We start from the raw sequence: 10,073 nt of genomic DNA, 5'->3' as shown, positions 1-10,073 counted from the left end.
TTTTTTTTTTTTTTTTTTTTTATAGTTGTTCGCTTGGAGGGTAGGGGGTTGTCCATGGCGGATGGGTATGGTCATTACCTTTTTGGGCCTTTGTGGCATGACCATACACTCCGTTGAGTGTAAGTTTGGTGTTGAGTCTTGCTGTACTTTAGAGGCCCCTTTAGGTGTTGTTTCTTGGTGGTTTGACCAACGGTGTGGTCCATGAATGCCGCAAGAAATATCTGTAATAAACTCGGTATCCTCTGAAGGACAAAAACTTTTCCATGCTTGTTTAGTGCCCTAGTAGCCAATCATAACATCAACAAACGATTCTCCATTAAAGCAAGGGTCTATATTGACCATAAGGGGAATCTTGGAAGATGATGATATTGGGACTTCTGCTGGTATGAAACCCCATGTGTTTTTCTCAATACAAATGGTGGCTTCCATGAGGTCCACTCTCGATGAGGTTTTTTTAGCAATCTCAACAAAACCTCCAAAGGCGGTCTCCTATGTGTTTCAAAGTTTCAATGTCCAAACAATTAAGAGGCAGATTTTTTATTTTAATCCAACCTCCATAAGAGAGAACTACGGGGTCATTCAGGGTCTTTTCATTTGACCATGGTTCTAGTTTCACAGCGTAGGGGTTTAGTTGGAAAAAGTCATTGAGTATGCATTGGATGCTTCTGATTATCATAAACCAGTCATCGTGAAAATGTTTCTGAGTGACAGTTACCATCGTATCCCATACAGTATGAATGGGGGAGGGGAAACTCATGGTTGATCGTCTTTGCTTTTTTGTTTAGAATCGAAAGACATATTTCTGCATCTATTTTTCTATTTTCTGGCATTTGTGGCAACTTTTTAATAACAGGCAAGGGTTGTAGGTCGATGGATATGCCAGTGGTCTTGTCTTCTACTATGAGATATTGAGTTTAGTTGATGATCTGGTTTTTTTTTAGTAGACAACAAGGAATAGTTTCCAATAAAATTGAAAAAAGCTATCCAACCATTCTGTTCTTCGCCCACTGGGACAAACAGTTTGTTAAGACCTCCATTTTCATGAAACAATGAGATTTCAGCCATAGTACTCTTCTTATTTGTGAGTTTTTTTTATCCAAATGGTCTGTTCCAGAAAACGTTTCTCCTTGAAGAATTTTTGGTTTAATGGAGCCAATAGTAGTGCTTAATAAGATGTTTTCAGCCATTGGAAAGAGTCCCATTTCAGTGATAGGAAAAAAGCTGTCTCGGGTGATTTGTAATAGCTTGATTCTTGTTCCCTGTATCTGTCATCTTACTCAATTGTATAGGTCTTCCTATCAATGACAGTTTTGCATCTCTGAAGTATTTGGTGTGATGCCATGAGTCAAAGGTTACAGTCAAATGGATTTGAAATCCTTGCTGGTTGATGGGTCAAAGGTTACTGTCCGAATGAAATCCTTGCTGGTTGATGCAAAATCCTTGCTGTCTGAGGTACAATCAGGCAAAAACAGCAACCTAGCTGCTTTTTGAAAAGCCGAGGAGGAAATCTTCAGAGATAGATTCCAAGGCTTTCTATTGGTGGCTGTCGGGGGGTGGCTGTCGTCGTGGGTTGGGCAAGCGTCGTCGTCGGAGGAGCGGCTGTACACGTTTACTGGCACTGGAAGTCAGAGGAGCGGCTGTCGTCGTGGTCTTCTTCAGTCGGAGGAGTGGCTCGCCGGCTGTGTAGGTGAGGGATTGGAGGGGCGGTTGTCATTATGGTCTTCTACGTCTTCCCCACCTTGGCACGGCGCCAAAAGTCGCAACTCTGTCTTCCGAAAGTCGCGAATCTTCGCTTCTGGAAGTCGCTACTTTGTAGGGAGGCACCAAGACGGCGGCTTCGGAAGTCGTAACTCTCTCTCTCTCTCTAGTTTTAACTCCCGCTAACATCTCATTTTCATAATAACAAGACTGTGAAAGTATTAGAAAATTTATACCAAGAAATGATGTGGTAAACAACATTTTCGAAGTACCTAGTATAAGTATGTGTCTTCGTTGTGAATACTTTTTGATTTCTATCTTTCATAGATTCTAATAGTAAGCCATAATGAAATTACCTTTTGCATTTTTGAAGGGGTGAGATGTTAAAGCCAATTTCAGTAACTCCTCTTTTACCTCCCTGGAAAAGTGAAATTCCATTCGAAGATATTGGGAATCTTTGTCCAGACTTGATATCGATATTTATATGTGCATTGTATAAATATATGGTTTTATGATTTGTTGTTTTTCTTGCACAATGGGCACTCATTTTGAAGTTGAGTCATGTAGGACATTCTTTTTTGTAGGTTTTTACTTGTACTAATGACTTTATGCACCGTTTTCCATAGTAGTTCTCCTTTCCATATTGCTCGTGTGAGGTTTATTACTTCTACCTTTCCCTTATGTCTATCATCAAAGATTTTATCAAAAAAAAAACTTCGTCAACACTAGGAAATCATTTCAATGAGCATGCTTCTTGAGATGAGACAATACTATTGGGGCAAGCTAAAGGCTTAATTCGCTTCATTCTATATCTTTGTTATCCTTTTAGGTTTCTACTGAATTTCAAGTCCTAGAATTTGTTTACATCTTACCATGTTTCTTTGACTACATCCTGATATTTTGGAGCCTGAAGGCCCTGAACTCCGGAATTCCTGTTTTCCTTCCTCAAAATTGATGTCAAGCATATGTGATATATTTTTTTATTTGCATGGCTTTAATTTCCTTTCCCTCTTCTTTTTTTCTTTTCTCTAAAGAATAATTCGTGGTTGGGATCACTGATCAGCACAATAATCGGAAATTTGAAGCTTTCGATATCAAACATCCACGTCAGATACGAGGATATTGAAAGGTAAAAAAGAATGTCTCTACTTCATGTGCTTGATTGATTTATTTAATAGCATAAGTTTCCATTTGCAGCAATCCTGGACATCCATTTGCAGCTGGTGTAAGCTTAGAAAAACTTTCTGCTGTTACCGTAGATGATGATTGGAAGGAGACTTTTATAACTGGTGGTGCACTTGATCGTATTCGTAAGGTTTGGTTCTTAGACATTTCATTTTTTTTTTATGTCCTTGTCCCCTTCTCTTTGTATTGGACATGAAATGCGATCTCAGTGTTACTATTGGAAAAGATCCAATTATGTGCAGGCTTTTTGAAAAAAACTTTAATAACACACAGAATGCTAAGGCTGGAGCGTTCAATTTGCAAACCTTTATAGTTGTTAACTGTTTATTTCTACTCTTATTTTTATTTTTCTGTAGGAAAACGGACTTTTAGTTGGTAAGTGAAAAGTTAAACTATAGCATTCTTCTTTTCTGAACCAAGAAATAGCTTTTTCATTGACAGATGAAGACATACAAAATGTTCAGAGAAGAAACCTTTGCTCAAAACAACAGCCACAAAAAGAGAAACCAACTTTAAACTGGTTAAAACGGCAACTAACCCACATGCTCAACATGCTTAAGAAACCAAACAAAAAAGATAAAATGATAAATCTGCACCCAAACTGCCAAAACCGAACAAGCAAAAACAGTAAACCAGCAGTCATTAAGTTTTCTGCAGGGTGAAGAGGTTGTGTGATGAAATTGAGAGGTGGTGAAGTTTTGCTTTTATGGTGTTGGTCACAGGGTCTTTTTGTATTTTTGTAATTTGATCTAGGTTTGATTTTTTGGATTAGTCTTTGGACTCCCTTTTTTGTTGATCTTGTTTCTCTGAATTCTTTGTATTTCCTTCATTCTTCTCAATTAAAGCTTGGTTCTTGCAATAATAATAAACAAAAAATAAATAAAACAAGAAAATTTCCTTCAGAGATAAAATCTTTATGGCATTAAGATAATCTTCAATCATATAGAACTATTCGATTGGAAAATATGGTAAGTGTGAGTCCTTGTTTTTTGGGTGATAATACTAAGTATGATAATCTTTAGATAATTGATGAACTTAGATGTCTCCTTTTGAGCCAATTTCAATTAAAGTAACCACTAAATTGCTTTCTTCCCGTTGCTACCCTTTATTTACTACATGAGACCCATGACATACAAACAGAAATTTTAGAGATGTGGTTAGGATATTGATGTGGATGGATAAGAGGTAAATTCATTTTAGTCTTGACTAAGTCATTGGTTAATCCTTTTAGTTTTCATGTGGGTTTTAGATTTCTTTTAATTCTCTATTAATGAGAATCCCTCTCATGTATTCTTCACGACTTTTTTGATTTATAATAAAGACAGGAGTTAATCTTGGTGTGAATCCTCCTTTTATCTTCATGGGCTACACCAGATATTACGGGGCCATATCTATCATTAGAAAGAAGTTGAGTTAGTGAAATATGGTTATCAATATGACACTTAAGAGTAAGGAGCGACTATTTATGGAACTAATGTTCTAAAGAATTTAGACCACTGAAGATTTGAAAGGAATTTGTGGTGAAATGTGGTTACAAATGGAGTGACTAAGAAGTTTCTAGAAATATTTTGTTGGGGAGCTTAGGCCTCTTGGATTGTTTAGGAAACTTGTAATTGTCCTTCCTAATATCAATCCCATTTTGAATTATTAGAAAAAAAGTTTGTAGCGAAATGTGTTCATAAATGGTGTCATAGGAAATTCCTAGAAATCGTTTTGTTGGAGAGTTTAGACCTCTTGGGTGGTTTAGGAAACTTGTAATTGTCTTTCTAACTGTCAATACAATTTCATTCGAAGTCCTTCTCACCATCTTAAAAGAGATGGAGAGACCTTTCTCCTCCCTCTCTCCATAAAACCCTAATTGTTTCCCATTAGCTGTCATTGCTTGGGACTGTTGTACATCGTTATCTCTTCACTTGTCGCTTGTTGTCCTCTATCTCGCCATTAGCCAGTTCTTTTTCTGTCCACTTTATTGGTCTATTTGACTTTTGCGCTAGTCTCCTCTCTTGGCTGTTAATCAATTGCTCTTTGTGAAGATGGAGAGACCTTTCTCCTCCCTCTCTCCATAAAACCCTAATTCTTTCCCATTAGCTGTCATTGCTTGGGACTGTTGTACATCGTTATCTCTTCACTTGTCGCTTGTTGTTCTCTATCTCGCCATTAGCCAGTTCTTTTTCTGTCCACTTTATTGGTCTATTTGACTTTTGCGCTAGTCTCCTCTCTTGGCTGTTAATCAATTGCTCTTTGTAGTCACTTTCTGCCATTTTTTGCCGTTTGGACGCCTTTTTGTGTGCCTCTTGTCAGTTTGTTTCTTTTTGTGTGCCTCTTGTCAGTTTGTTTCATAAGCTAGCAACACGTTGGTTGCCCTTTGTTGCCCTTCTGTTATGAATTTTGTTCATCCATCAGCTTGTTTGCTTTTGGTTTTCATTAGAACGTAGTAGTTGCTGTATTGAAGAGAGTTATTATCAAAGATATGGATTTAAACTCCTCCTTCAGGAGCAATTGTCAATTGTGTTGTATAGCTAATATTTGATGGAGGGAAAGTAATTAGTATGAAAAATGGGACATGAGCAAGCGTAGTAAACCAGAATTCATCAATGGCTATGTAGGTTGGACTAAAATCATGAACTTACCTCTCACTATTAAAATATGCGCAGTAGGTCATTACTTTGGTGATTTAATTCGTATTTCATCTAAGACCCTAATTTGTTGGATTGTAGGTCAACTTATATTGAAGTTCAAAAGAACATTTGTTGTTTCATTCTTGCCTCAATAGAAGCTATTGATCCAAGAAGGGAAAGTTTTTCCTTCAATTTGGGATATCACTTCAGCTGATATTCCTTCCATCTAATGTCATATGATATCACTTTAGATCTAAAATATTTTTTGAATCTGTAGGACATGACTCGAATTGGCTCGGTAATTGAAGATGAAAAGTCTCCTCAACATAGTTATTCACCACCTTTTGATGATTTATTAGTTCAATCACCATATTTTTTTGTATGCTAAATAGGAAAACTTAGAACTTCCTATTGCAATCGCTAATGTGACCCCTTTAGGTGACTCCCTTAGGGCGCTTGAGTTCTCTAAATTTTTAAGTGTTCTGGATGTGAAAAATTGTTTTGTTGTAGTTTATCCACAATTCTATACTTGAAGAATAGCGCGTCATTCTTCAATTCCTCCAATTACTGAGGATAATACTTTGAATCTAGATTCCGTTGAAGAAAATATTTTTAGTTGTTGGCACCATAATTCCAAGCCCCTTACGGGGCTCTAGTCTGCAACTTGGATTTAGAGGTAAATGGCCTAGTTAATAGGTGCATACGGAAGAATAGGATTATGATTTTGTCCACAAGATGACCCTAAAACGCTATAACCCATTGAAGCTACAAAACAAGTTCTGATTAGAGGATATTGAAGAAGAAATTGTAAGAATTGATGAAATAGAAATTCAATTAAATAAATACTTCCGTAAGTCAGTGAAAAGAAATCCAAGAAAATGAATCAAGAAAGAGTGGGTATGCTGAACGGAAGAAGGAAGAACAAATGGAAAAAAAAGAAGTGCTGGGTGTTGCCTGCTGGAATTTGAAAGGGCATGCAACTCAGACATTTGAGGCTCAAAAAATCTTCCTGAACATAATTAACCAGCCAGCTGGAACCCAAGTCAAAGGAATTACATGCAAAAACAATGGACAGGATAGTGGAAACCCCCTTGAAGCAAAAATTAGACTGTTTGGTTTGAGAAAGTAATGAATTTTTCCCACACTTTCAAGTTTGCATGAAAATTGAATCGTGTATTCAAGAAAATATTCACAGGGGGTCAAAATATCATGGGACGATGATTAAAGAAGTTGTTCCTTGCAATTACCCCTAGATGTACCAAGAATCTGTCGATTTTGAGAATTATGAAGAAAAAGTAACACACCCTACACATTTAACCAAGATAATCTACAAAGAAGTTTTGTGAGCTACAAAGGATACCTTGAGCTCATATTGGTCATCAGTTGAGAATTAGAAAGCTTCAGAATATGAAGCAAATTTTCAGATTAACAAGAATATTGATGGGAGAAAAATTGTTGTTGTCCTCGAAATGGGTTGAATGGGCAAGAAAAATGTTCCAATGATTTTTTTTAAAAAAAAAAGCTTTTCAGGCTATAACAAAATCCATGGAAGAACTACTCTTTGATGGATTTATTGATTATTCTTATGAGGAGAGGGTTCAACAACAATGAAGAACATCGAAGACCATGGAGGAACAATGTTTTCATGAATTTGATGAATATTTCAATGATGAAGATAATTTTTTTCCCTTGCTTGGGTAACTCCTTGCCGAAATGGTAGAATTACCAAAGGGAAAGAACGGGAAGATGTGCTATTACAATCTGAATTAGATGCAATTTGCGATTCTTCTCAAATGTGTTTTAACCAAGCTGGAGGATTTCTATTTATTTTTATTGATGGTTTTGGTGAGGATTTATGGCAAGTACACAAACTGGAGTAATTGATTGAAGACTTTCAGGTTAGATATTTTGCTTCTTCAAGAACCCACGATCCTCAAGATCAGATTTATGGATTGCGAATTATTTGGAAGTTTGATAAGTTATTACATTGAAGTATTGATGGGTTGTAAACAAAATATTCTTTGAAGTTTTGATGGAAGTTTTTTGGGCCTCATTCTTTTTGATTGTATGTGGTCTTTATTTGTTTTGGAAACTTGTATTCTTAGAATATTTTTTTTTCCTTTTCATATATCAATGAAAAGTTGTTTGTTGTTAAAAATTGGACTTGGCATACCTTTTCAATCATCATGAATATTCAAACAAAGATCTACTAACAAAAACCTCCCATTTAATTCATCAACTTCTTTATCTTTTATTACAACACTATGAAAGGTAAGTTAACAAAAACCTCCCAAACCTCCCATTTAACGGGATTTGGAGATGGATTCTTAGGAAAAAACCGATCTCCAATAGATAGAGAAGGCTGGATATATGATTTCACAATGTCCACATGGGAGGAATTATGGCTGCACTTCAAAGGTAAGTAAGTCAACCACGTTTTAAAAATCCATTAGGAACACCAATCACCTTCCTACCACCAAAAATTGGCAACACAATACAATAAGTAACTGATAGGGAAGAAAACCAACATTTTTGAATTCTGGTCCAAACTCATCTCTATCTTGGAGAAAAAACTGAGATGTGGGCCAAGACATCATTTCAACCATGGATTTTTTAGCCATCATGGATGAGAAAATTTAAAAAGAACAAACAATTTAAAATCTATATCTTCAATAAAAAATACTCGTTTTCAAACAAAATGCAATGATAACTCATCAATACAACTACTTCGATCCATTGAAAAAAAGAACAAAATGAAAAAATGGATATTGAGAATCAAATAGCAATAGACAATGATGATGGGTAGTGAACTTGACTAATGATAGACAACATGATCTGATAGACGACAAAAAACCATGAGTGTGGGATGAGAGGACGCAACTAGAGAAATACAAACATAGATTTGTGGGTGCAGGAGAAAAGGACACGGGCTGATGAACGGTGATTGGTAGAGGAAGAAAGGCCGTGAATGTGAGTTGAGAGGAAGAAGAAGAGAAGCAAAGGTAAATGGGTGATTAGCAGAGGAAATGCGAATGGGTTGGTGTGATGAACCAGGTTGTGGGCAAGATTACGTACTGTCAGAAGGATGGGAACAAAGAAGTTTCTCGGTTAGTGACAATGATCGACAAATCCACGGCAGATGACAACGACGGGGGTAGGGGTTGATGGAGAGGGTTAGGGTTTTTTCGGTAATGGAGAAGAGGGGAGAGTGCACAGGAGGAGAGAGAAGTGTTTTTTATTTTTTGATGAATAATAAACACTCTTTGGAGGGTCATTGGAGATTTGTCTCATTTGATGCTTGGTTGCATCATTTTCCATGCATTAATTTGCTTGTCTTTAAAGTTCTATCACTATATTGTATTTTTCTCTTGGTGCTTGCAATGATTTAACTAAATAAGGTTCATAATACAAGAATGGCCTGGGGTTCATGGTCATATAGAATGGTATGGTGCCAACAACACTATGAAAGGTAAGTTGTACCAAAGTTCAGCCCCAGAAAGGCAAGTTGCATATTGAATTAGTTTAATTGTTTTTTCTTTTCAATTCTTGTATCTGTTACTTTTTGTTGCCATTTTTCCTAATTTCAGCTTGTTGCTCATGTTTTGTTTCTTGTTAACAGTTTGTTGAACTCAACCAGTTAGCAGTTTATCTTGATTGTGATATATCACCTTGGTATATGGATAAACCGTGGGAGAATTTGCTTCCATCAGAATGGGACAAAGTACTCCACTTTTGCTCTTCCTCCAAGTGTTGGTGTCTTTTAATTTGGAAAATTAGTATTGTGTTTCTGATACCCTATTCCTTTTAGGTATTTCGCTTTGGTACCAAGAATGGGAAACCAGCTGAAGGTTTTGACAAAAAACACAGCTACATCTTGCAACCGGTGTCTGGATATGCAAGGTATACAAAGCTGCGGGAAAATGATCATGCTGATAGCCGTGAACCTCTACAGAAAGCATCAGTATATTTGGATGACGTGACACTCTGTTTGTCAAAGGTTATTATATATAGACATTTACATCTGAAACTCCCTAAACTGTAATTTGGCACATTAGAAACAAATTTTATTGGAAGAATTAATGAAATCCTTCGATGCAGTTATGAATTAGCAATCCCAACTCAAAATAGGATTTTTGTTGATATGAAAGGGGATCATTCTGAAAGTATTTTAATGTGGAAGCCTAGAGAGTAGTCAAAAGAAAAAAATTTAAACTAGAAAACGTCTTTCTGAATGATCTTTTTATATTTCTTTTTGCAGAATGGGTACAGAGATATCCTAAAATTAGTTGATAATTTTTCTGCGTTCAATCAACGATTAAAGTATGCTCATTTTCGGCCTCATGTTTCCGTGAAAACTGATCCTCGTTCCTGGTGGAAGTATGCTTTTAATTCAATCTCTGATCAGTTGAAGAAGGGAAGGTAATTTTGACCAGTTGTGCTGTTTTCTCTGGAAGGATTTGTCACCATTTGTTATTGAATTAAATCTTCTCATCTGATAAGAGAACACGAAGCAAAAAAAAAAAAAAAAAAAAAAAAAAAAAAAAAAAAAAAAAAAAAAAAAAAAAAAAAGAA

General features: G+C 36.2%; 1 protein-coding gene across 1 annotated transcript in view; it reads left to right on the top strand.

Moving 5' to 3' along the window:
• LOC111438054 overlaps positions 1-10,073 on the top strand; it is an 82,389-nt gene that overhangs the window by 10,046 nt on the left and 62,270 nt on the right. The window contains exons 5-9 of the mRNA XM_023076009.1: positions 2,733-2,827; positions 2,896-3,013; positions 9,121-9,222; positions 9,310-9,498; positions 9,760-9,920. Of these exons, the coding sequence (XP_022931777.1) occupies positions 2,733-2,827; positions 2,896-3,013; positions 9,121-9,222; positions 9,310-9,498; positions 9,760-9,920 (665 nt within the window). The remainder of the gene's footprint in view (positions 1-2,732; positions 2,828-2,895; positions 3,014-9,120; positions 9,223-9,309; positions 9,499-9,759; positions 9,921-10,073) is intronic.

This window comes from Cucurbita moschata, unplaced genomic scaffold (assembly GCF_002738365.1).
Source record: "Cucurbita moschata cultivar Rifu unplaced genomic scaffold, Cmos_1.0 Cmo_Scf00070, whole genome shotgun sequence".
NCBI lineage: Eukaryota > Viridiplantae > Streptophyta > Magnoliopsida > Cucurbitales > Cucurbitaceae > Cucurbita > Cucurbita moschata.
The sequence above is the reverse complement of the archived record's forward strand: the minus strand, read 5'-3'. Positions and strand labels throughout refer to the sequence as shown.